Source organism: Vanacampus margaritifer, chromosome 2 (genome assembly GCF_051991255.1).
Source record: "Vanacampus margaritifer isolate UIUO_Vmar chromosome 2, RoL_Vmar_1.0, whole genome shotgun sequence".
Classification (NCBI taxonomy): domain Eukaryota; kingdom Metazoa; phylum Chordata; class Actinopteri; order Syngnathiformes; family Syngnathidae; genus Vanacampus; species Vanacampus margaritifer.
In genome coordinates, this window is record NC_135433.1 from 12,107,122 (window position 1) to 12,134,641 (window position 27,520).

General features: G+C 37.8%; 1 protein-coding gene across 4 annotated transcripts; it reads left to right on the forward strand.

Moving 5' to 3' along the window:
• Positions 1 to 203: 203 nt before the first annotated feature.
• On the forward strand, positions 204 to 27,303 carry smurf1 (SMAD specific E3 ubiquitin protein ligase 1). Of its 4 annotated transcripts, none has more exons than XM_077557061.1 (18): positions 204 to 494; positions 10,121 to 10,159; positions 13,008 to 13,116; positions 13,382 to 13,515; positions 13,623 to 13,688; positions 13,814 to 13,889; positions 16,551 to 16,762; positions 16,836 to 16,920; positions 17,021 to 17,167; positions 17,456 to 17,708; positions 19,315 to 19,418; positions 21,373 to 21,487; positions 21,564 to 21,742; positions 22,524 to 22,661; positions 22,735 to 22,855; positions 22,959 to 23,160; positions 25,666 to 25,750; positions 25,830 to 27,303. In XM_077557061.1, the coding sequence occupies exons 1-18, from the start codon at positions 440 to 442 to the stop codon at positions 25,927 to 25,929; spliced, it is 2,220 nt and encodes a 739-aa protein (XP_077413187.1). In that variant the 5' UTR covers positions 204 to 439; the 3' UTR covers positions 25,930 to 27,303. The 4 variants fall into 4 exon arrangements, with proteins under 4 accessions (XP_077413187.1, XP_077413188.1, XP_077413190.1 ...); XM_077557062.1 differs by having other exon boundaries at positions 25,675 to 25,750; XM_077557064.1 differs by having other exon boundaries at positions 205 to 494; positions 17,477 to 17,708.
• Positions 27,304 to 27,520: the final 217 nt, after the last annotated feature.

Genomic DNA, 27,520 nt, shown 5'->3' on the forward strand with positions numbered 1-27,520 from the left:
CCAAAATCCATTCTCGACGGTCTAGTTTTATTTTAATCATGTATGTTTTAGTACGTTTTTATGTTTCTAATTTATAGTAGATAATGAAAAAATATAATAACCAGTGAATAGCACTTTAATACAAAAATAAATAAATAAAAATAATCATCTTTGTGCAGGACTTCCACGGGTACGCCCACCGGACGCGAGCACGTACAGCAGTACAGTTAAGACCGTGACGTCATGACGTGCTTGAGCCTGCCCGAAAATGTTCTCCCGTGTTGTCGGATCTCGAAGAAACGCAGGACTTTGCCATGAAATAATACATCCGCATCCATGAAGAACCGAAAAACCAACCGTGTGGTTGTAATCTGAAGGCATTCACCTCTCGACCGAGTCGTGAAACGGTCTCTTTTAGGAGACCCGAAGGGGAAGTTCGTGGATCGTTTTTCGCGGAGTGATGTCGAATCCTGGGACTCGGCGGAACGGGTCCAGCATCAAAATCCGACTGACAGGTAAAAAAGAATAGAGAGAGAAAAGAATCGAGACTGTAAGACACCACACGCTGCATGTTTAAATATGGATAATCGGTGCACTGCGGTTTGTCGTTTATGTTCAGGAAGCCGAATATGACAACAAGAAGTAGCTTTGAAGGTCTGCTATTTGCCTAAACATCCGGTTTTTGTGCGGTAGACAGAGGCACAAGTGCTAGCTTGTTAGCCGCAATGCAAGAAAGCAGTCCACTGTCCACTATGTAGAAAATAATTCACTGTCCCGTGGAACTTGGACTCGAGCCGATTGCCTATTCTTAGCCGCTGGGGTCATTGGAAACATAGCCGATTCAAAACCATTAATATGTGATGAATTATTCACACAAGCCAGTCGGCGTTAGCTCGCTCACTGTAGTTAACGTTGACCGCTAATGCTCGCTAGCTACGCCCATCGGGGGGGCTAAACAACCACCACCCCAGTATAACATTTATACTTAACCCCATTTTGAACGCAAACGTTGAACACTTATTTCTAGAGAGATCGAGTGTGTTGATTTTACCAGCCGATCGCATCTTGCAGCTAATTTAATCATCATAACTTATTGACATCGTACTGTGATGCTATCCTTATCCGTTGTGTCCCATTTCTGTCTTTTGGCTGCTCAGTCCAACCATTTAAGGTTGCTTTTGGCGTCCTGTGTAGGACATAAAGGGGTCTCTCTGATTCAGAGACACAGCTGGAACAATGGCTTCTCACTGTAGCCGGTGTGACCCCACAGTGCTCTCAAGGGGCCTCTATTCAAATGGAAATGTCTCTCCGTGCCCAGGGCCAGACTTTTTAGTCACCTGATGCTAAACTGAGCGAAGAAGAATTGGCTTAATTGAAGGATTAATGCACATAGGTTTCATTAGAAACAATCTCATGGTATACCACCAAACAAACGATGTAACAGATATTGAATACAGATTTAGCTTAATTATTTAAAAAAACATGTTCTGCCTGTTACTGGACGTTGCTGGGATAGATAGATAGATTGATGAATAAAGATGTATTTTTTTGGTAGTAAAATAGATCATTTTTGCAGCTATTATGGAATTTGATATTTTTCCGCGGCACACCTGATCATCTATCAACTGTGGCACACACTCACAATTAGGAGTGTGAATTGCCTATTACCTGGCGATTCGATTCGTATCACGATTCAATTCGATGCCGATTAATCCCGATACGAATCTATAAATTGATTATTGCGATTTTTTTTTTTACTCAAATTTCGAAAATACTTATCAGTAAACATGTACATGTACACTGTAAGATTTGTATGAAAATTTATTTATTTATCCGAAAATTCAGGTTGCAGTCTGTTTCATGATTGAACAGCACTGAAATTAAATATTAAGGTTTAATGTTCCATTAATATAACATTCTTCCATGCTTAATGTGTGAATCCTAACCCTAAGTAAGACGTTTTGTTGAATATTCCCATAAAAAATTTATGTTTAAAAATCGATTCGGCTGCATATTGGATCGATTCGAGAATTGCGCGCTGTAATATCGCGGTATATTGCCAAATCGATTTTTTTCTAACACCCCTACTCACAATGCACTGTGTAATTACACAGAACAATCTCCATCCAATCAGTGGCGTGTTGTGCATACCACCGTCATGTTGAAATTTTAGATACCATCAATACTGACCCAAAACGCAATATAACAGGATACAACTGTACCATGTACATCATCTTGGTCAGTTCATAATACAGACCTAGACAAAACATAAAACATTTCAATAATCTATATTAATATATACTCACCAGAGGCGTTGACAATAAAATGTGTGCAAAATCGCCACATATGTGTTTTGCTTGGCCAAAACAAGTTTTGCTCTGACCAACCAATCAGAGGATGGAATTTGAAGTCTGGTATAAAGATGCTCTCCCATTGCTAATATAGCTTAGAAAACATGTTAGCGGACTAAGCCATAACAACGGGTTGGTGCTGTTATGCTTAGAACCTGAACTGAAGATTTAGTTTTCTTTATGGCTGGTGTGGTATCTTTGCACAAAAGTTAAATACACATTCAGTATACTATTTATTTATATAAATACAGAATGATATCGTTAACTCATTCGTTGCCATTGACGTCTATAAATGTAAAAAATTCATTTGAACTATTTCTATTCGTTTAACATTTTTTCCCACTTTTGTTAACTCTTTGACTGCCAAAAACATTAAATAACGTTTAGTAAAATCCTAGGGAGGAGTGCCAAAGATGTTAAAAGACGTTTGTTTCAAAACAGAGGTGAAACTAACCATTTTCTATTGTTGATTACTGAAAAACGGAATAAGGTAGAAACAAACTTTTTTTCTGATGAAAGATGAGAGTCCAATCTTTCATTTGGTAGTATGTGTGTTTCCATAGTCCAAACACAACATTTTCTGTGGACCTTGAAAGACCAGTCAAAAATGCTTAAATCGGCTGGCACCCACGGCATCCCTTTTCTGAAAACGTCTGGCAGTCAAAGAGTTAGCAAGATTCTGAAAACCTAGACATTTTTTTAATAATCTTTTTTTTGGGGGGGGGGGGGAATATTTTTAAAAATTAGGGGAGTCAGGTGATTAATTTTTAAAATTGTAATCGCATGACTTCAATAGTTAACTCACGATTAATCACAAATCTGTTCTAAATGTACAATACATTTTTTTCTAGGTTTTCATACTCTTGTTAACAAAAGTGGGAACAAATGTTAAACTAATAGAAATAGTTTAAATGAATGTTTAGCCGTCAATGGCAGTGAATGAGTTAAACACGTGCAAAGCCTAAATATGGGATATTGTGTCATCTTTGGTGGCTCTTGAAGACATCTTGCTTCAAACAAAGACATTGAACACACTTTAAAATGTTTGTCCTTGTCCCTTGGCCTTGTTATGCATGTAGGACTCCACCATTTACCCTAAACTGCAAGAAAGTGCTTCATTCTGTTTTGCCATGTGTGGAAGTTGGTTGCAAATATACTCGATTAATGGTCCTGGATGTATTGGATTAATATGGAGGCACATAGAGGCTAAATTCTGATTGGGGGGGGAGAAAAATCAAACATCCACACGAGTGTACTAGAAGCTTTAGCAGCCAAGAGCAATGCCACGAAAGGAGGAGACTGTTTGAAATAAATGTATACAATTTCATGGAACAAAAGATTGGTATTTAGGTTGTAAATTTATGTTAATGATTAGGATCATTTTTAGGCCATCTGAGAAGGCGTTGCTGGCCCTGATTAATCACCACTGTATCCAATACAAAAGCAGAAAAAAACATTTAAATCTTAACAGTGCCGTCGGTATAAAAATGTGGTTGAATGAGATTGACAATCGAATGTGTTGTTTTGCATTAACAGCCAGATGAGCCGCTGATTGAAAGCAGAGAAAGTGTGTTGGGCGTGCGCGTCTGCGCGACCCAGATGCTCATTAGTTCTGCTTGAATGCAAACAAAGGTTATTGCCCGTGACTTTGCCCCGCCCCTACAGGTATGAGGGGAATCCTAATTGGCTGAGGAATGTGCTTGGAACCAATAGCTGTGTAATGCTCGTGGGCTGGCCAATGTGTTTTTGTTGAGTCTGTCAGGCAGAGGGGATGTTTGGCCTACATTAGCACAAGGCGTGTGTGCCTGTGGCAGGGGGACACACACAAAGGCCTGCCCCCCTCTCACTTTGTTACACATTAGACTGACAGTCTCTTGTGGATTCATTTTGCTGATAAAAAAAGAGCAATGCTACATATTCATATTAATCATATTCCCACGTGATGATCTAATGGACAGTTGGAATTTTGTCAAAAGCAGTGCAATGTTGACAGTCATTATCTACTCCTAAAATGTTCGTCCTCATAGCCCCTGTCACATGGTCTCGATGGTCAATGATTGTATGTGGTCCTTGTCCTTGTGTTGCTCTCATTTTGCCACTCGGCCCTCATTTGCGTATGTGTTTTTAAGAATGTCAATTTTTCAAATGAGTGTCGATAAGAGGAGTGACCTTGGTTGGCTGGTCTGCATCTTCAAAGGATCAGTCGCTCTGAGTGAACATGCTCAATTTTTGTTAGCTGACCAAACCATGAAGTTGCAACGTAACGTGTGATTATCAAACTGGTGTCTGCTGGGTGATATGCGCTTGTTATTTTACAATGAATGTGCTGATGACCCATCCACTTTCTATAGTTAGTGAGTAGGGGTGTGAATTGTCTAGTACCCGGCGATTCGATTCAATGCCGATTTAATCCCAATACTAATTTGTGATTTTTAATTTTTTTTTACTCAAATTTAGAAAATACAAATCAGTAAACTTGTACATGTACGCTATAAGATTTGTATGAAAATGTATTTATTTAGCCACTGCATTTAACAAAACAGGTTGCAGTCTGTTTCATGTTGGAACAGCACTGAAATCAAATATTAAGGCTTAATGTTCCATTAATATAACATTCTTCCATGCTTAATGTGTGAATCCTTACCCTACGTAAGACGTTTTGTTGAATATTCCCATAAAAACTTGATGTTTAAAAATCGATTCGGCCGCGTGCTGAATCGATTCGAGAATTGCATGCTGTAATATCGCGATATATTGCCAAATCGATTTTTTTCTAACACCCCTATTAGTGAGTCTGCTTGACCCTATTACCCACTACAGACGCTCCCCACCTTACGAACGAGTTACGTTCCGGACGATCGTTCGTAAGGTGAATTTGTTCGTAAGTTGCTTCAGTGCTATATTTTGTATTATAATTTATGTTTAAAGCCTATATAAGTATATTGAAGGTTTATATAAGTATGTATAAGGCTTGTACAAGTAACCTGCATTGGTTTGTACTGAAAAAAACTTAATAAAATGGAGAGAATACGTACAGTACTGTACTGTACTACGTATGTTAGAGAGAGAGAGCGAGACACACACACACAGTATGTACATGTACGTAATAAGATAAATAAAATGAAGTTTAACTTACTTTTGGAAGATGTACTCGATGCTTAAGGAGATGATGGAGGAGGAGGAAGAGGAGGATTTTATATCATGAGAGATTCTTCGTCGTCGCTGGAATCGGCTTCAAAAGTTATTTCATGCTTCATGGGGACCGGCGTTTCTTCCTCCTCGCCACGTTGCTCAGCCTCCAATGAGCTCTCACAGCGCCAATCGTCGGTATTAGCGGCGGAAAGAAGCACTACGCGCAATACAAAATCTAACTTACAGCATTTCTTTCCGAACATTTTTCGACATACTGTACGCGCAGAAATGTTCGTATGTACCGTTGTTCGTAACTCGAATGTTCTTAAGTAGGGGAGCGTCTGTACCCGCATTACTTTATCAGAGCCATTGCACCAAAGTGCTCCCGACCCACTTTTTGGGATCCGAGTCACCTTATTATGAGATTGGTTGATTCAGAGTCCCTATCCGATACCTCGGCATTTTATTAAGGGGGTGAAAAAATGTTTATTTTATTTTATTATTATTATTATTATTTTTAAACAAAACTACCTCAACACAATTTGTATGGTGAGTGAACAGTGGTTAAACTAATAAATAAAACAATTAAAAAACATTTTTTTGGGCACACCTATAAGTTACTCAAACGGCTATTATTAACCAGTCCCTTGATTTTTCATTTAAATGTTTTCTTTATTTTTGAAAACCTATTGTACCCATTATAAAGCATGTTACTTAACACAAATTGATGGGCTAACCTAATGTTGTTTTACTTTAAGACAAAAAAAAATACAGTATATATGTGTGTGAATTTTGTGAAACAAGCCAACTTCACAACAAACAAAAGGCTGCATTTGAAGAGCAAGCAAGCAAATTGTATTTCATCTTACCATATCATGACTTTGGGTCTGGACTTGCCCCAGGCTATCCTGCCGGCCCGGGCAGGATTTGGTGGCCCCCGCTAAGGACGTCCGACCATCCGGGTTCGCAGTAGGCTAGGTGAAGCACCGCTCCTTTCGAAGGACGTCCAAGTCGCCAGCATCTAATGAAGTGCAGCGGAGAAGTGTGCATCTACTGTACATCCTTTCCACCATTCGAAATGCTCACTTTGCACACTGTGCAAGTCGCACCATCTCCGCTTTCCACATTAAAGATGATAATAACTTATTATCATCTACTTCCAAACACCTCGGCACCATTTCCTTGTTTAGCCCCGCTGCTCGATGGCATTAATAGTGTCACTGTAGCAAAGTGACGCCATGCCGCACGCTAATGTGGAAACATGAAGTCTCACTTTGTGCCACCGCGCAACTCTAGATTTAATAAAAGGTTATAAAAAATAGCCTCTCTTATTTATCCGAGTCCTGATTGGGAGGCAATGTCCGATTCCGATCGAGTCAGCAACCACATGGTCGGGCCCGATTTCCGATCACGTGATCGTATCAGGACATTCTTAGTTTTAACAAAGACAAACCTCCCTAGTGTAAACACGGCCTTATTCAGACATATTTTGAGGATTAGTAAATACACACAATACTGAGTAGTCAACAAGTTTTGAGCGAATGATTGACGTTGATGAAAGTTTAGGGTTTCAGTCAAATTTGATTGATGATAATATGCAGGTCGAAATTAGGTGGCTGAATTTGCAATTAACTAATTTGCTCCTAAAAACGAATAAATACGTTCTATTTTAAATATTGCCATTGTCCCAAAAACGTATTTATATGTTTTTTTATGTTTGTTGTTTTATTATGCTATAGCATACAGAAGGCTTTGACACAGCCTCTGAACTGAAGAGTGACACTTGAAAATTTGTAGTTATTACAAAAACGGCCAGCAGGTGGCAGCAGATTATAAGAGAGCAACCAGGGCCATGTTGCAACAAGCTGTTTTCTCCACTGTTCTAAACAGATTTGTGAATAATGATGAAACTTAGCTATATTCTAAAGCTAATTGCTGCAAAACTGAAACAGATAGAAATATACTTTTTTTCCCATTGAAAGAAGGGACTCTGGTCTTTCTTTTGTTAGGATCCATGTTTTTATAGCAATAGAACTAATATTCTGTGGGCCTTGCAAAATCAGTCAAAATCCAGTAAAACAGCCGGGAGCGAAGGGGGTTGCTTAAGTGAAAATGGCTTGGAGTGAATGAGTTAAAATATGATTTTTTTTTTATGATTTTAATGTAAAATTGCAAGGCTTTGATGACATTGTGATTTGTTAAACATTTAAATTATTTAAAAGCGGATGTGCAGCATACTGTGACGGTTGTTAAATTGTTCATTTCTTGTGCTGAATCAAATAATAACAGACAGGAAGGAGTATTTTATACTGCTTTGTTGATCCTGAAAGAAAACAGAATGCGAGCTAACAGGAACATACATACATTTAAGCCTCGATGGATGTGTTTGGCTATTCAGTGCCACCTACTGTATGTAGTGTGATGCCAATGAATATTTAAGCCCCCCAAAAAAAACTCAAGCGTAGTTTGGCCAAAGGTTGTACAAAGGATTGTTTAGTCTCGCGAAGACGGAGTTTCGTGGGCTTATTGCGCAAAACATTGTCGGATGAATGTTTGCTTGCTCAGGCAACACGTGCTGCTTGGGTTGTGTTGCCAAGTATTTGGATTGTGCACCAATTGGCTCAGTTGGCACGGGGCACTCACAAGATAAGAAAAAAAATATTATTTGACATACACAGCCAAGAGTGAGGGAATCAAAATCACGGCAACTAGTTTGCGAGTAAGGAAAGGGGAGACAACGTTTGGACGGTAACCTAAGCACCTCTAATCCTCTCACGGCCGTGCTTGAGCCTGCAACATGTGCACCGACATACACATGCATCCTAGTTTAAAAGAGGACAAGCACATAAATAAAAAAGCCACTTCTTTGTATTTGGGCTGCTGCATGTGTGCATGAAATCAAATAACTACTTTCAAATAGTTGCTTGTCTTTTTCCCTTTCAGTCTCACAAGAAGTGATGACAAAGTACCTGTATATTTTCATAGGAATCATTTCAACTGTAAAACTCTTGCAATGTCTGTAGAGCGGGTGCTGAAAAAGCACATTGTGGCTTTAAAATTCCTCGAGACAGCAAACCGCTCACTTTTGTCAGCGTCACCCTGTGATGTTTGCTGGTTTCCCCCAAGATCGGATGAAAAGGATTCTTCCCCTGCTGGCTCTCGCAGGTTCTCTAAAAAAGATCAGGCTTGGATGCCAAAAAGGAAAAGCACCAGTGGGGAAGTAGAGAACCAGCTGAGTGACTTTGTGTGTGTGTGTGTGTGTGTGTGTGTGTGTGTGTGTCTTTACCAGGCATGACCTTGGCAGAAAAAGGAATTTCCTGAAATGCTGAGAAAAAGCCCGTCACACATTTAGCGCCAAAGAAAAGGTGGACAAAAGTCTGAAAAGAGAGAGGCTGAAAAATCTTTGTCGTTCTGGTTTTCCTGGCAAGAGGCGGGCGGAAGAGTAAAGGGGAGGGTTTAGTTGAGCAATGACAGAAAGTATGTAAGTGGATTGAGGATAGATAAAGAAATGTGATTCCTTTTGTCTCGTGGTTGCGCTCGTCTGGTGGTGATGTCTCACTGTGGAATGTGTGAGTCAAGGCAAAAGGGAAGGATATCTTGCCGCCATTCTCTACGAGTTATTCACAGGAAGTAGATGAGGACACAGCCGACATATCTTCGCCACCACAGTCACCACATCCTAAACCTGCGGCGGAGTGACTTCCTTAACAGCCATTTGGGCCAAACTAAACCATTCTACAGGACGTTTTTAATTGGAACCCAGAGCCATTTTGGGTGGTGGAGCAAATCAATTACTACCAGCCGGTCAATCAATAGGAGATGAGATTGTTGTGCCATCATCAGCATTTTTTCATCCCCATGACACAGTCCATTATGGGGCTGGGCAGCAGCTGATCCACAACTAGAATACCATTACATACTGTATACAATTTAACTCATTCACTGCCATTGACGGCTAGAGACGTCAAAAATTCATTGGCACTATTTCTATTAGTTTAACATTTTTCCCACTTTTGTTAACAAGAGTATGAAAACCTAGAATTGTTTTTATTGTATTAGAACAGATATAACATTTGTGATTACTCGTGAGTTAACTAGTGAATTGCGATTAATTACAATTAAAAATGGTAATTGCCTGACGCCCCTAATTTTTAATAATCTTTAATAATAAAAAAAAAGATTATTAAAAATTGGAAAATAATATATATATATATATATAATTTTTTTTAATTAGGGGTCTCAGGTGATAATTTTTTTAAAATTGTAATTAATCGCATGACTTCACTAGTTAACTCATGATTAATCACAAATTTTATATCTGTTCTAAGTGTACAATTTTTTTAAATAGGTTTCAATACCCTTGTTAACATAAGTGATGAAAAAATGTTAGACCAATAGAAATAGTTCAAAGGAATTTATGACGTCTATAGCCGTCAATGGCAGTGACTGAGTTAAATGAAATAAATGTGTGATCCCACTCTCGTGGGTGGCCTCTGCGTGTGTATCTTCTGCATTATTTATTCATGTTTTCACACAGGCCCTTTTTAATGCAGACATTTTTCTGAATAGCAGCATGTATTGTGGCACCCTCCATCATTTGAAATCACTTGTGTTCGGGTGCATGATCCATATTCATTATGTTCTCTCCTCTCCTACAGTATTATGCGCCAAGAACCTCGCAAAGAAAGACTTCTTTCGTAAGTTGCTCTTTTGTTTTGCATATGCATTAAGCTTGTTCCATGCTGACGTTTGTAGATCAGGGATTGATTGAATAAGATTGTTTGTGCAGTGCGTATATTACTTCTCGCACATATACTGTCTTTTTTTGGGCAATTATTGGGTTAGATCAGTGATACTAAAAGTGTGGAATGCGTACCATTAGTGGTACATAAAGAATCACCAAAATAAATGTTCAAACTGTACGTAATGGTACAGTGGCTTAAACTTCTTTTTTTTAAGAGATTCCACTGAGCCGTTTTCAGCAGCAAAAAATTTAATATTTTGTCCAGCATTACTTTGCTAACTTCATTATTTTTCTGGTACAATTAACACCTTTAAGATGACATCACCTGTGCTGACGAAGTGGCTCACCTGTTTTCTGGGTTTGTTCAGAAAACAGAGCCATGATTGGTCGTTACCTACTCCCTCGACAGAGGTTATGTCATCTTTAGTCGACAGCAAGTGGAAAATTTCATTTTTAAAGGTGTTAATTATACTTGAATTTTTTTTTTAAGTTATCAAATTAATTATGGGGGAAAAAAATTTTACTGCTGAAAATGACTCAATGAATCAAGTATCCCTTTACAAATCCACCCAGTACATTTGTTAATTACAGTTCAGTTGTATTTAAAGTGACAATGTGTAGAATTTTACGATTGTTCAATGTTTTCATTTTTGAAACTCACTATTAATTTCAATAATATGCACACATTAACGTACATTTTTTATATAATTGTAGGTCACTAATCTAGGGCTGTCACTATCGAATCTTTTTAAAATCATTTATCATATCGATTAATCCATTGAATAATCGCCCCCTCCCTATAACATTGTGTTTCGATTTTATTATGATTACTACTTTTTTTGTTGTTGATCTACTAACGTTTAACTAGTGTTAATTTCATCAGCCATTTTTAAATTGAGTCTGTTTTAGTCCAGTTTCAATCACACTTCTTAGTTTTTAACATAGTCAACCTCATCCCGTTTTTATTTAGTCCGTTTTTAGTATAATATCCAATAGTATAATAAAGCTAGCATTTTAGTCTTTATTTTAGTCCAAGAAAACATGATTGTATTTGTCTAATTTTAGTCAACAAAAACTGTCAACGTTTTAGTCTAGTTTTAGTCAGGACAATCATTTTACCCCTGTATATATATTTTTGTCAGCAGATAATGTTGAACATTTCAGATATAAAACTATTTTTTACATAAAATTTTCTCTCATCCTTTTGCTGAAAAACAATTAGACACACAATTACAGTATATCAACAAGTGGCTACACTGGCTCCAAGCTATGAGCTAGTAAGTTAGCCAGCATTAGTTAGCGGTTGGATTAACATTATTGTTGGAACGCGACGCTTTAGCCGTTGGATTAATGTTACATTTAGTACATTATAACTATAATTTACTTTTTTTCCCCCTTTCACCAATAGATTAGCAGAGACAAGATTTTACACAATCATAATTTTCGTCTCATTTTTGTTCATGAACTAAAATGTCCATAGATTTTAGTCCAGTTTTTATTAAGTGAAGTACATTTTCGTCTCGTCTTCATTAGTCAACAAAAATGCGTACTGATTTAGTCCCAGTTATTGTTTATTAATTAGGGTTTTAGTTTAGTCTAGTCCAGTTTTACTCTGGTGAAAAATGTGTTGACGAAATTAATTTTGTTTAGTTTTCGTTTTTAAAAATAAACACTACGTTGACCGCGAGTTGAATCGAGTGGATATATCTAACTACTCATTATCTTCTGTACATAGGCATTATTGAACACCAACAAAATTAGCCTATGCTAAACCGTTAGCAATCGTGATTAGCATTAGCGTGCTAGCGATTACATTCAAGCTAAACAAACACTAACTACTATTTAGTTCACACTTACATCATTATATCTACATTACACATGAAAGACAATGCTTCGACAATAGTCCCTGAGTAAAAGTGGAGCCGCGCTGCCTCTTAGCTACAATGAGCTCAATAACTTCCTGTCCACTGCGGGTGTTTGCAAAAAAGGTCCGTGCAGAAACATGGACGGCGGCACACACGCGGTTCCGGAGCTATGAGGCAGACATTTTCAGCCAACTTGGTTGACTTTTTCTCCCAGCTCTATGCTAATCATATTACTACATATGTCGCACCATGCCTGAAAGGAAGCTGACCTATTTCACCGCCATCTTTCTGCTATGGATATCCAAAGGAGGCATATTTGGCGACTGTAATAATTGGTGGTTGGCTTGTGAAGTGTGATCTCTCTGAGGCACCGTTGTGTATGTGTTTTGGTCGTTGCATTCTATTAGTTCACCACTAGATGGCACTACATTCTACACACTGTTTCCTAAAATTTCATGTACACGTGCATTTAATCTTTTAAAAGTTTTCAAGCGTTTATTTTGGTAGAGTTCAGCTTGTGAGTGTCATATGACTAAACTCAGAAAACAGGTGAGCCATTATTGGTCATTACCTGAGTACCGAGCTACTGTGATGTCATTTTCAGTCGACAGCAAGTGGCAAAATGGCCGCTCCCTGAGATGGATAAAATGGGTGGATTTTGCTGTTTAATTCTAATTCCACAAATGCAACAATTAATCAGCATACCGCGTTTAGACTGGCAGGGCTTCATAGAACATATTATTGTAAAGATTTTTTGTGTGTTCAAATTGCGTAATAAAGTGATATGTAATATAAACCTCTGCCTTGTTCTTGATGAAGATTAATGTTGGCCAATGGCCATAATGGTGGTATGTGGAGAGCCAAGTATGTTTGAGGTTTAAAACAATTGAAAGCCACCGAACTCGATGCTAACAGTTGTGAATGACGGTCCCACAGGTCTACCGGATCCTTTTGCCAAGGTCGTGGTGGACGGATCAGGTCAATGCCACTCGACAGACACAGTTAAGAGCACACTGGACCCTAAATGGAATCAGCACTATGACCTGTAAGTGTCCTTTGCCCACTCGCAGCAATTCTCTGAAGGAGCTGGTCTTTGCTCGCTGTGTCCTGCTAGTTCTGCTTTGGAAACCACATGATCTTCTATTAGTAGTGGCTGTTGGTTCTGCACTTTTTAAACGTCTCACTTCAAACTTCCTTGAAAAGTGCACGCTATGCTGACGTTAGGTTAATGTTAGCTTATATTGTTTTGTTTTGTTTTGTTTTAAGTGTATGACTGTGGAAACAATAGCATGAAGTGTTTTTTTTCCCAGCTACATTGGAAAGGCAGACTCGATCACCATCAGTATATGGAACCACAAGAAGATCCATAAACGGCAGGGGGCAGGCTTCTTGGGGTGCATTAGACTTCTTTCAAATGCCATCAGCAGACTAAAAGACACAGGATGTGAGCTCTCGTCTTTTCACAATGTCACTTGTACACAAACCTTCTGCAGCATTTAGAAAAGGGGTTAAAAAAAAAGAAGCAATATTTCTTTTTATGTCTCCCTCCAGACCAGCGGCTAGATCTTTGTAAACTGAACCCCTCTGACAGTGACGCAGTGCGGGGACAGATTGTAGGTGAGGCTGCACAGGAACATGCTGATTCTCACTTGGTGTCTCATGTGCACAGTCGGCCCAAAATATTCATAGTCTGACATTTACGTTCGGATTTTTTCTCTCTCTTCTTTTTCTTTTTTTTTCAGTGAGCCTGCAGACACGAGACCGCATAGGTAGCGGAGGCCCTGTGGTGGACTGTCGAGGCCTATTGGAAAATGATGGGTGAGTGCGCCACCAAATTTTAGTTTATGTTCCCAGCATCAAATAGTCACACTACAGGATGAAAATATATTCAACCAGGATATGTTGGCTCAAATACACTTAACTGTGCTTTTATCAATGTGGTATTTTTGTCATCGGCTCATTCATGCAGTTTAACTTTTGTTTTAAATGTATTTATAATGACCTGTTGTATGGACATGGCACATTCTCTTCCCATTATTGGGGATGTTATCTCATAAAATACGATCTCAACTATGCAAAGATCCCTCATTGTGCTGCAACATTTAACCTCTGAGCTATTATAATTTGAAATTGGGTGATCTGAGACATAACGGACTTGGAAAATGACACTAACATTTTTTTTTTTTTTTTAATCACAACCTATCACTTGTGCTTTGCAACCAGTATGATTGAGTAGCCAGACAATGACCACATTTGACTCAGAAGGCCAGAATATACTGAGGAACGATTCAATCCGAGTTTAATTTAAATAAATAAATAAACAAACCATAGGCTCTTCTGGACTTCACGTCACGTCACAACTGTTACAATGGTTTGCTAGCATGGGACACGTTTATGTCCATCGCAGCAGGGGTGCGGAACTCTCGGGTGTTCAGTACACTTGTCGTCGAGCCCAGGAAGCAGCAGCAGCAGCAGTTCATCCGGTCGCTCAGTAGGACAAACCATCCGCTCAGTCGGAAAATTCCTTGCAGAAAATGCTCAGCCTCTACGCTCAGCATCATACCTAGAAAGACAGAATTCTGATGCAGAGTGAGTTTTAACAGGACAATTTATTTTCAAGGAATTTTAAGTTAAGGTCAATCCATTTTGTTTGTACTGCTTAAAGATGTAAGGATTCAGACCTTTATGCTACTAATCTGTACACATAATATTGACAATAATTACGAAAAGTAATCATGCAACTTAAAATTGTATTTATTCATTCATGCATTTTTTTTAAATTGTGTTACTTTTCATCATTTTCTATCACAGTATTTGGCTGGCCTACCATTTTGTTTTCCTGTAGATTACCGGCACTCAAAATACATTTTGGATTATTTTCATGAAACAAGGTAAAATCTTGACTGACAACTGAAAATTCTAATTGATTTGTTTTGCAGTCATTAGTCAGGTTTCCATCCAAATGTTTCGGAATTTTTATGCGAATTTTGTGAAAATGCACACAACGGACATGCGATTTATGCCGGTTTCCACCCACTCTTCTTTGGCGAATATGCGCCGCGAGATGACGTTGTATTGACGGAACTTTGTGACAATGGGGAGTTCCAGGTGGGAATGTTGGTTTTGAGGGACTGAACGGAAGTAGTTTGTCTTGTTGGCTTCCCTCCCGCATGTAAGTGAAGTGTGTCGTTGCATTGAGAGCTGATGTTGATAAAGCCATCTAAAATTGCATTCATGTTTTTTATTTATTTAATTAGTTATAAAAAGAATCGTGTTTCTTCGTCTCCCCAAACATATCTTGCTTTATCATCCGCCATTTATTGTGACTACAAACGTGCGTGTGACGTAGTATCGGTCAAAACGTGCGACGTATATCCGGTCTTGTAGTCGCTTATTCGGGTTTCCTTTGCCAAATGCGCATTTTCCTTTTTTTCGATACGCTTCTTTTTAGCGAATTTTGAGCCTTTTTTATTATTATTTTTTATTTCTGGTGTTTCCATTCAGTTTCTTTTTCGCAATTCTTGAAAATTTGAATAAAAATAGGTAGATGGAAACCCACCTATTGGTGTAATGATAAGCCATGCCAGACAATAGTAAAGCGTACTGGTGTTCCTTAAAGTTTTTATTCCTTGTTCCATTTGTTGACACGCCGTAAGATCTTTAAAAAAAAACTCACACACAATAAACATAAATGACAGTCCTTACAATAGTTAAATAGACCTTCAACACAACTTTTAGTCGTACATATGAAAAGTTAGCTAATAAAGACAGTAACATTAAACAACCACTAATGAAAAGTTATCATTAGCTTCACTTCAAAATAACATTCAAAAACAAAGTTTTTCACGTCATGAAAAATCACAATAAAACAACACAAATACAATGTCCCCATTCCAGCTCTGTGCTTAGACCGCAAAGATGAAAATCGGCGTGTCAGTCAGAAACACGTTAAATCATGGACCTTTTTTCTGTTGGCTTGTAAAGCCACCTCTAGTGGACAGCACTTCCTGGACTTTCGGAAGTGCGCCAAAATAAAAGCAAAGAACATAAAAATGATGACTGACCTAACTAACTAAAGCATGGAGGGAAGTTGGGAACAGGATATTTACATTAGAAATCCAAAACCTTGTCAGATTAAGTCTTTTATGAGTTTGTTACAGTTATCATAAGCATTGTTGTGCATTTCATTTTAAAACAAACTAATTACTGCCGTTAAACTTACAAATGGCCGAACTTGAATGTGTCACAGCACGAATGATGTCCATACATGAAGTAGCTTGTGCACTGGTTATGTCTTGGTTTTTGTGATTACGGACATCGTTGGTGCATACCTTTTCACAAAATGTTTTTTTTTTAAACACTTCACAAAATGAAACTTCCAATCAATTTTACGTTGTGTCTCAGCGACTTCCTGTGCGGGTTCCGACTCATTTTGCAATGGCGGGTCACAAGTGTGTTTATGTGTGACTCTTTGTGTAGGCCTGTATTAGAGGGATGCTTCAGTGAAGAACCGCTGCCTTACTCTGACCCTACCGGTGCTGCGGGCGGTGGGAACTGCCGGCTCGACTCGCCGAGTCAAGAAAACCGTCTTCAGTCCCAGCGAATCCGAGGGCAGGATTCGCGAGGCCATGGCCACACACCTCAGAACAGACCTCACGGGCACCAACCGCCTGACCTACCCGAAGGATATGGTCAGTCCGACATGACTGCAACCAAATAAGGCTAGCGCTCATTATATTTGCATGTTTCTTTCTTTTTGTACAGAGCAGCGAACAACAGTGCAAGGCCAGGTGTACTTCCTTCACACACAGACGGGTGTCAGCACCTGGCATGACCCTCGGATACCGAGGTATGATTTTGAAGATTTGAAGTTTCTGTTTAAAAAAAGAATTCAAGGAGTTTGTTTCCTACTATCTGGACTTATGTGTGCTTGCATGTCACTGATGCAGGGACCTGGCCAGTGTAAGTTGTGAGGAGCTCGGTCCGTTGCCTGTGGGCTGGGAGGTCCGAAGCACAGTGTCGGGACGCATTTACTTCGTGGACCACAACAACAGAACCACACAGTTCACAGACCCACGTCTGCACACCATCATCAGGTACCGGCGGGCTCAAAATCTGTCGATAAATCCGTCTGCGCCTCGTTGAAATACCCCAACACATGGGGAAAAATAAATCGTTTCAACTAATGTAATCTGGTGCTAATCTCACTGCTGCAATGCGGAACTCACACTGGATCTGAACATGACCTACTAAATGTGTGATTTTATAGAAATGCGGCTTATAGTGTATGGACGTGCAATCCACTACATAAACTAAAATGTTATTTATAAAAATAAAAAAAAAAGAAGAAGAAGAAAAATTTCAAATTTGAATTTTTACCTCAGTATGGGTCTTCCCACCTGCAGCCAGCAATCCCAAGTGAAGGATTCCTCGCAAGCCCCCCAAATGGACGTGGGGGTTGACGAGGGCGGAGTCGGAGGATTGGGCGGAGGTGGTGTCGGGGGCGACGGGGACGTGGCGGCCCGCTACGAGAGAGATTTGGTCCACAAGCTGAAGCTGCTGCGCCACGAGCTCTCCCTGCAGCAGCCCCAAGCAGGACACTGTCGCATTGAGGTGTCTCGTGAAGAGATATTTGAGGTGGGCACACCTGGACTTGATTTTTTTTTCTTTTTTTTCTTTCTGGAGAGCTCAGTATTGTTCATTCGATTTGACGTGTCATCATTGCTCTCCTTTTTATTATTATTATTTTTTTAATATATATATATATATATATATATATATAATAATTTTTTTGTATGTGTATGTGCGTGCGTGCGTGCGAGTGTGTGTGTATTCATTAGTTCACCTAAAACCTATTAAAAAAAAATCCCATACTAATAATATAATATAATAATAAATTGCCAAATGCAGAAACATCAATGTAAGTTATCACGATGTGGTGGCTCTCGCTAACAGGCAGAATTAAGTAACCAGAATTAGGTTAAAAAATTCTATATATGTAGACCATGTTTCTATAAATTTTGATGTTTGGTTTTTATTTGAGGCAGATATATTTTTTTTTAAAATGTGATTTATAAGGAGGTTAGACCATTGGTCGATATTCAGAGTTTGTTTATTTTTCCAGTTAACAAGAATTGTTTTTTTAGCGATAGTAAGGGCTACAAGTGTAGATTGAAATTGTTTATGTGGTAAGTCAGTTGTTGTTAGGTCACCTAGCAAACACAAGTTTGGAGATAAAGGTATCCTACAGTCCAAAATAGCGGAAAGTTTTTCTAAGACTTTAGTCCAGAAATACATAACCGGAGTACATAACCATAAAGCATGAACATAAGTGTCTGTAGTGTTTTGTAAACATTGGAGACAAATGTCGGAGTCTGAGAGTCCCATTTTCTTCATCATATATTGAGTAATGTATGTTCTGTGAATAATTTTATATTGGATAAGTTGTAAATTTGTGTGTTTAGTCATTTTAAATGCGTTTTCACAAACTTGAAACCAAAAGTCAGATTCCGGTGCTATAGACAAGTCTGTCTCCCATTTCGAGATGGGTAAAGACATTTTATCAGTATATGAAAGTAGCTTATATATTTTTGAAAGTTTTTTTGTTGTTGTCGGAGAAAGCTTGTTAATATCTTTAGCTAAAACAGGCGGTTGGAGCGTACCCCGAAGTGTTGGAATTTTTTTCTTTATCATATTTTTAACTTGTAGATAATGTAAAAAATTTCCGTTTTTTATATTGTATTTTTGGAGCAAGGATGTATATGATATAAACATATTATGTGGAGATGTGTAATTCCGTTCTGCTCCCACACACCTAAATAAAACGGTTGGTTGTTAAGTTGAAAGTCGGGGTTATGCCATAGGGGAGAAAGCCCACAGGGCTCCACTTGGGCTTTTGTAATTTCTAGTGCCTTCCACCAGGCAGTCAGGGTGGCGGAAATCATTGGGTTTTTAAAACAATTATTTGATTTTGTGATGAGTGGCATCAGAAGGCGTGTACTGACTTTTTCATGGCCCACTAAAGCAAATACATAATGTGTTTCTTACTACGATAAATGGATTTCTTCTTTTCCATTTTTCCAAAGCCTTTCTTTTTCTCATGCTTGCATTTTGGTTGTTAAACGTATGACTTGTGATTTCAAATTTGGTTTGTTATTAAAAACCTATATAAAAAAAAAAAAACAATGATGAGAAACACTGAACCGATTGTGTTAATGAAGTTTGTGCACGTCTCATGTTTTAGGAGTCGTACCGTCAGATAATGAAGATGAGGCCCAAAGACTTGAAGAAGCGTCTGATGGTAAAATTCCGAGGAGAGGAAGGATTGGACTATGGTGGTGTGGCCAGGTGATTGTCGACTTTGTACCAGTTTTGGAAGTGTGAGCTTACAGTTATTACATGCTCAGGTATTGTTGACAGAAGCAAACGCTGTAAAAAATTATAAATCAGAAAAATCCATTACCCATAAAGACCTGAATGATAAAATTGATGTTTTTTCATCTCATTATTCATCTACTAATATTAATATTTATTAATATTGTAATTATTTTATACAATATTAAAATTTTGTATTATTTAATAATAATAATTAGGGGTGTCCATTTTTTATCGTAATTAACTCATTCACTGCCATTGATGGCTATAGACGTCAAAAACTCATTTGAACTATTTCTATTAGTTGAACATTTTTTTCCACTTTTGTTAACAAGAGTATGAAAACCTAGATTTTTTTTTATTGTGCATTTGGAATAGATATCAAATTTGCGATTAATCATGAGTTAACTAGTGAAGTCATGCAATTAATTACGATTTACAAAAAATTAATCGCCTGACGCCCCAAATTTTTAATAATCTTTTCTTTTTTTAAATCGCGTCAGGCGATTAAAATTTTTAATTGTAACTAATTGCATGACTTCACAATTAATCACACATTTTACATCTGTTCTAAATGTACAATATTATTTTTCTAGGTTTTCATACTCTTGTTAACAAAAGTGGGAAAAAAATATTAAACTAATATAAATAGTTTAAATGAATTTTTGATCTCTCTAGCTGTCAATGGCAGTGAATGAGTTAATTGCATGGCTTCAATAGTTAACTCACGATTAATCGCAAATTTTATATCTGTTCTAAATATACAATAAAATGTACAATCATGAAACTGTACAATTTTCATACTTTTGTTAACATAAAAGTGGAAAAAAAATGTTAAACTAATAGTAATATAACTGCATCTTTGTCATTAACACAGTATTTTCAGAATAGTACATAAAATTTAGTTAAAATTAAAAAGATGTACTGTACTGTAAAAAACAAGTGTGATATTGATTTGTGTTGTTTATTTTTCTGCTACTAGATAGCATAATTGCATTAGTAAGACATTGGTGACAGCTCAGTGCATTTTTATTTTTACATTAAGAGCTAATCTTCAACATGAAGTAACTTGTGAAATTGTGCACATAAAAAAAGAAAAGAAAAGTAAAATACAACTTGACCCCAGTCTACAAATATATACATTCTTATTACATTTATTTTTGCTAAACGTGGACCTGACTGCTGCGTTGCGATTGGAATTCCCCCAGTACCGGCGTTCCAAGTAAGGGGCGGTCATTAATCGCGCGTTAAAAAAAAATGGTGGTATCGAAGGAACTTTCAATGTACTCAAAATGAGTGCACTAATTTTGACACCCCTAGTAATAATCTAATTTCATATGGATGTTATTTATGCAATATATATTATTCTGATATTAAAGCAATATTACCTCCTTCACTGCCATTGATCGCTATAGATGTCAAAAATATATTTGAACTATTTCTATTAGTTTCACATTTTTCCCACTTTTGTTAACAAGAGTATGAAAATCTAAAACAAATGTATTGTACATTTAGAACAGATATAAAATTTGTGATTAATCTTGAGTTAACTAGTGAAGTCATGTGATTAATGACAACTAAAAAAAAATTATCGCCCGATGTCCCTAATAAAAAGAAAAGGAAAGATTATTAAAAATTAGGGACGTCAGACGATTACATTTTTTTATTGTAATTAATCGCATGACTTCAATTGTTAACTCACGATTAATCACAAATTTTATATCCGTTCTAAATGTTCAGTAAAAAATTCTAGGTTTTCACATTCAAAAACAATGTGAAACTAATAGAAATAGTTCAAATGAATTTTTGACGTCTATAGCCGTCAATGGCAGTGAAGGAGTTAATGTTTATTATTAATGTTTTAGTGTTTTCTCTGATTTGTTGTATGAATGAGTTTGACTCCTAACCTTGTGGTTGTTCTCTGTAGGGAGTGGCTGTACCTGCTGTGCCATGAAATGTTGAACCCTTATTACGGACTCTTCCAGTACTCCACAGACAATATCTACACATTACAGATCAACCCTGACTCCGCCATTAACCCAGTGGGTGCTCAGAGACACATCCAACACGCTGCAATTGACCTTCCAACTTATATACGTGCGTCTGCCCATATTTCAGGATCACTTATCATATTTCCACTTTGTGGGGCGTGTAATGGGGCTGGCAGTTTTTCATGGTCACTACATCAACGGAAGCTTCACGCTGCCCTTCTACAAACAGTTGTTGGGTAAACCCATTCAGCTCAATGACCTGGAGACCACCGACCCAGAGTTGCACAAGAGTCTCGTCTGGATATTGTAAGTTTGAGTTGATAGTAGGGGTGGGAATCTTTGAATGTCTCACGATTCGATTCAGATTTTTGGGTGTGCGATTCGGTTCAGAATGGATTTTCGATTAAGAACTTCTTCTTTTTTTTTTTTTTTTTCAAAATGATTTGATTGACAATGATTTTTGTTTCAATTTATAGATGTGCAAGGAATTGGAATGATCTACTCCAGTCTGACTCGCTAATGTTGATTAGCGCACACTTTTATCACTCAAAAGAACGGCTCCACGCTGCAAAAAAACAACTTTTATTGGAATAACTTGATCGTGACTTTTTCCTTCTACTCGCTAATGTGGCTACAACTTAACAGTGCATTAGAACGTGTGAAACCGCACTGCCCCTAAGTGGATAAATCGGGTACAACATGAACAGCGCTCCCAATAAAGGCACACACAAAGGGAAGACAGTATAAAATAATTTAAATAAAAATTGACTTTGGGTCATTTAAATCGATTCTAAATAGTACTAAATAAGTATCGCGATTCTTATGAGAATCAATTTTTTGTTTTTAGAAGTACAATGGCCTGACAACATTAACCTTTTTTTTTTTTAATTTTTATGCAATTCATAAACCAGCCATGGCCTGTAGCCGCCAATTTATAATTAAAGATCCATCCGGATCTGCAACAACAAACCACTGCAGCAGCAAAATCATTAATAATGGATGTAGTAAAATGGTAAAAGGGGAAAGAAAAGTAAAAGCTATTACTACTCCGATGCCGCTCATTGTCATGATTATCTTGTGTTTGCAGAGAGAACGACATCACTTCAGTCCTGGACCACACCTTCTGCGTGGAGCATAACGCCTTTGGGAAGTTCCTACAACATGAACTCAAACCTAACGGCCGTAACATCCCGGTCACTGAGGAGAACAAGAAGGAATATGTGAGGTAATGGCAGCGTAAAACAGACCTCCTGTCCCAAGCGTGTGTATTGGACATACATGTTAATTGTTCTCCGTAGGCTTTATGTGAACTGGAGGTTTATGCGAGGAATCGAAGCCCAATTTCTGGCTCTCCAGAAGGGATTTAGCGAACTTATCCCCCAACATCTGCTAAAAGCTTTCGACCATAAAGAACTTGAGGTGCGTTTCTTCTAACTAACTAACTAACTAACTGGCTGGGCTGCCCCTCTTCATTTGTTTATGTTCATGATGCCGTTTTCTTCCTCTGCTGCCTGTAATTCAGCTGATCATCGGCGGGTTGGGGAAAATCGACCTGGCTGACTGGAAGACGAATACGCGCTTGAAGCACTGCACAAGTGAGAGCAATGTGGTGCGGTGGTTCTGGCAAGCAGTGGAGGCCTTCAGTGAGGAGAGGAGAGGACGCCTGCTGCAGTTTGTCACAGGCTCCACCCGGGTTCCGTTACAGGGCTTCAAAGCACTGCAGGGTGGGTCATGCACTGGTTCACTAGGCCACATATGAGCACAACACATCCTTTTCTTACTTGGCTCTCAGGGGTGTTAGAAAAAATCGATTCGGCAATATATCGCGATATTACAGCGCGCAATTCTCGAATCGAATCGATATGCGGCCGAATCGATTAAAAAAAATAAAATAAAATTTTAATGGGAATATTCAACAAAACGTCTTACTTAGGGTTAGGATTTACACATTTAGCATGAAAGAATGTTATATTAATGGAACATTAAGCCTTAATATTTTATTTCAGTGCTGTTCATACATGAAACAGACTGCAACCTGAATTTTCAGATAAATACATTTTCATACAAATCTTACAGTGTACATGTACATGTTTACTGATAAGTATTTTCTAAATTTGAGTAAAAAAAAAAAAAATCGCAATAATCAATTTATAGATTCATATCGGGATTAATCGGCATCGAATTGAATCGTGATATGAATTGAATCGCCAGGTAATAGGCAATTCACACTCCTAATTGTGAGTGTGTGCCATAGTTGATAGATGATCAGGTGTGCCGCGGAAAAATATCAAATTCCATAATGGCTGCAAAAATGATCTATTTTACTGCCAAAAAAATACATCTTTATTCATCAATCTATCTATCTATCCCAGCAACGTCCAGTACATGTTTACTGATTAGTATTTTCTAAATTTGAGTTTTTAAAAAAAATCGCAATAATCCATTTACAGATTCGTATCGGGATTAATCGGTATCGAATCGTGACCTATGAATCGTGATATGAATGGAATCGCCAGGTACTAGGCAATTCACACCCCTAGCTCTCATATATTGATGTACACTTTTCACGAGATATTTAATGTATTCATTAAAAATGGGGATGTTTGCTACCATTTTTTTTTTACCGATACCAGTCCGATAACTCTTGAGTAGTCGCCGATACCAATACCAAGTACTGATACCACTAATACTTTTGACGCACACAAAAAAAAATAAAAATAATGACTTTAGCATTTTCCTTAAAATTACATGAAATTCATTTTCTATTTGTAATTTCTAGTTCCTGCTCGTAAATTGGCCACAATAGGCCATACCGGTACTTATACCTTCAAATAAGGCCTGGTATTGGTATCAGTTCTCACCCATCCCTAATTAAAAGATAACCTATGTCATGCCTTCAACACGTTTTATTCCGATTTGCAATTTCTACACGAATATATAAGGCACTGGTACACAGTTATTTCCTGATAAATATTTTTGTCAACCTTTTATTGAGCAGAAGCACTTCATTTTTACATGACAAAAATATTGCCGCACACCACCAAACAAAAATGTCACAAATTTCATGAAATAATGATCATGAAATAATGATCCCACCTCAATTTGCTCAGTGTGAAATTTGGGCCTGTTTAACAGAAGCAAATTTATTCTGTTTTATCAATGGCCACAAGTGGATACACAGTTCAAATGTGCTTTCTGCCATCTAGTGGATAAGCCTTTAATTGCTCTGTCTGTCATGTCACTAGCATGTTCATAAATGTAGTAAATAAATTAGAATTTTTCAGACCAATTAAGTGCCGGTTCATCACATGAAACCCTCCTGATGATTTTAAAGGGATACTTGACTCATTGAGCCGTTATCATTATTTTCCGTGTACAATTAACTCATTCACTCCCATAAATTCATTAAAAGAAAAGATTATTAAAAATTAGAGGCACGAGGCGATTCATTTTTTTAAATTTTAATTAATCACATTCACTTCACTAGTTAACTCACGAGGAATCACAAATTCTATATGTTCTTAATGTACAATAAAAAAAAATCTAGGTTTTCATACTCTTGTTAACAAAAGTGGAAAAAAATGTTAAAGTAATAGAAATAGTTCAAATGAATTTTTGACGTTTATAGCCGTCAACGGCAGTGAATGAATTAAAAAATTTGGGGCATTTTATTATCGTAATTAATCGCATGACTTCACTAGTCAACTTGGAATTAATCCCAAATTTTATGTACAAAACTAAATGTACGATAAAAAAAATCTAGCTTTTCAACAAAAGTGGAAAAAAATGTTGAACTACTGTAATAGAAATAGTTCAAATAAATTTTTGACGTTTATAGCCGTCAATGGCAGTTAATGAATTAATTAAGTTAAAAAAAAATTCCACTTGCTGTCAACTGAAGATAACATCACATGTGCTGGTATAAAATAAATAGGTAACGACCAATCACGGCTCATCTGTGTTTTGGGTTTGGTCAGCAAACTGAGCCATGATTGGTCGTTACCTACTTCCTTAGCACAGATGATGTAATTTTCAGTTGACAGCAAGTGGCAAAATTTGTTTTTACAGGTATTAACTGTTCCGGAAAAATAATGACGACGTTGCATTAATTATAGACAAAATATTATCTTCTACCTGTTGAAAAGGGCCACAATGAGTCATGTATCCCTTTAAGTAATTAGACTGTGTAGCAGAATAGAGCAGTGATAACTAGAATGTATGTGTGTAAGGCTCTACAGGTTCTGCAGGACCAAGACTATTTACCATCCATTTGATAGACGCCAACACTGAAAACCTGCCCAAGGCGCACACGTGGTAAAGACACAACAAATTGACCCACTTTATTTACAGAAGCTTGCTTTTGTTAACCGTCCGTGTGTGTGTGTGTGTCTAGTTTTAACAGGATCGACATCCCCCCCTACGAGTCTTATGAGAAACTTTATGAGAAACTGCTGACTGCTGTGGAGGAGACCTGCGGCTTCGCTGTGGAGTGAAAGGCCCTGCAACCAAACCAGTCACACTTGTGCTTGCACTTGCATTCAACTCTGACTTCTTTTTTTTTTTTGTTTCTTTTTTTCGTACACAACATGCACACAAGATGGAGTATGCACAGAAGTATGGCTGGCGGCCAAGTATGGCGAGAACTTAGCTCTGGACTGACGCCGCCTGAACCGTTGCCAGTTAAAGGCGGAAGCACAGCAAGGAAGTCAAATGGGGGGGGGGACTATTTTAAAATCTTTTCAAATATTTTGAAGAAGCATTTTTATCTTTTGGTTTTAACAAGCTATGATGTCAACGCCTTGGAATGTCGACAGCCACAGCGAACTCGTCACCAATCAAGAGCCCGTCCGTCATCAGGCACGGCGCAGCGATGTCCGGGATGGAGGAGGAAGCTGAGGCCGACTGTGACGTATGCGCGACATCCCACTGTCGCGTATCCGAACGTGGGCGCGGGTGGGTGCGGCATGGCACCCGCGGGGGCCACGCTGCAAAACGATCAAATGAGCCTGCTCCCTCGGTTTGATTGCTTTGTGTCTGTCTGTTCCGTTTGTTCGTACCTGCGACCACTCTGATCCACTCTAATGTGTTATTATTTATTACTAAGTGATTACTGACCAAGCTGCTATATGCTCTGCAGAGAGCTCACACTAATCCTTTCATCCCCTCTCAATGAGTTAATGGGTCAATTCACTTCCAATTCAAGTAATCCACCAAGTGGTTTTTGATAAATTTCTTTACTTTTTTTTTAACATGGATAATGATGCAAATATTCTTGTGAGTGTATTTGTAAGCTATGAATGCATCGGTATGTTTATTGAGGTGAAAGGGATCAACCTTCCAAGCCCAGATTTTAAAATGTCATTTTACTGAGCGGTCAAGGGGTGCGATGTGGTTAATTTTTAAATGAGCCGAGCAAATGCAAATAAAGAGTCGACGTTAGAAATGTTTTATGTGACCTCATAAAAGCTCAAGCCGTTCACTCATGGTTTAATATCAATTTCACAAATAGTCCCATTTGGCAGCCCTGATGTTTCCCCTCACCATCTATTTTTCTCCAGCCTTTTGTCGAGAACTTGTTAAACTCAAGGCAGCCATGAATGAACAAGCACTCGTTACCGTTACCAGTCCTCCACAGATGTGAATGAATAAAATAAAAATAAAGAGTTAACTCTTAAATGCGAAATGTGGAAAATATTGGGCTTTGCTGTAGATTGAAGACTGTTAAGCAGAATGGTTTCAATCTGCATTTTTTTAGGTTCTGAGTTCACTGTGTAATGGATGCAAGAGTATTGAAACTTACCATGTACTAAAACATTTATGAAAATACGTTGTAAATAAGATTATATTAAAAGAAATTAAATTGAAAATGTCATTGTGTTGTTTATTGTTCTACTACTTTAATTAAAGAATTTGTCATAGGCTAATTAATTTATTTTAATGCAGTGGCATCTATAAGAGCGCTATTTTATATATATATATTTTTTTTTATATATATATATATTTTTATATATATATAATTCCCACTAAGGGTAAAATAATGCAAAAACTCAAGATGCAATTTATTTAACGGGGACTTTGAACAAC

Bases quoted from the DNA above. Each gene is read 5' to 3' on its own strand.
- smurf1 (XM_077557061.1), top strand. From the start codon at position 440: ATGTCGAATCCTGGGACTCGGCGGAACGGGTCCAGCATCAAAATCCGA. The intron at 10,160-13,007 runs GTAAGTTGCTCT...ACGGTCCCACAG, and splicing joins CGCAAAGAAAGACTTCTTTC to GTCTACCGGATCCTTTTGCC. The intron at 13,117-13,381 runs GTAAGTGTCCTT...TTTTTTTCCCAG, and splicing joins TGGAATCAGCACTATGACCT to CTACATTGGAAAGGCAGACT.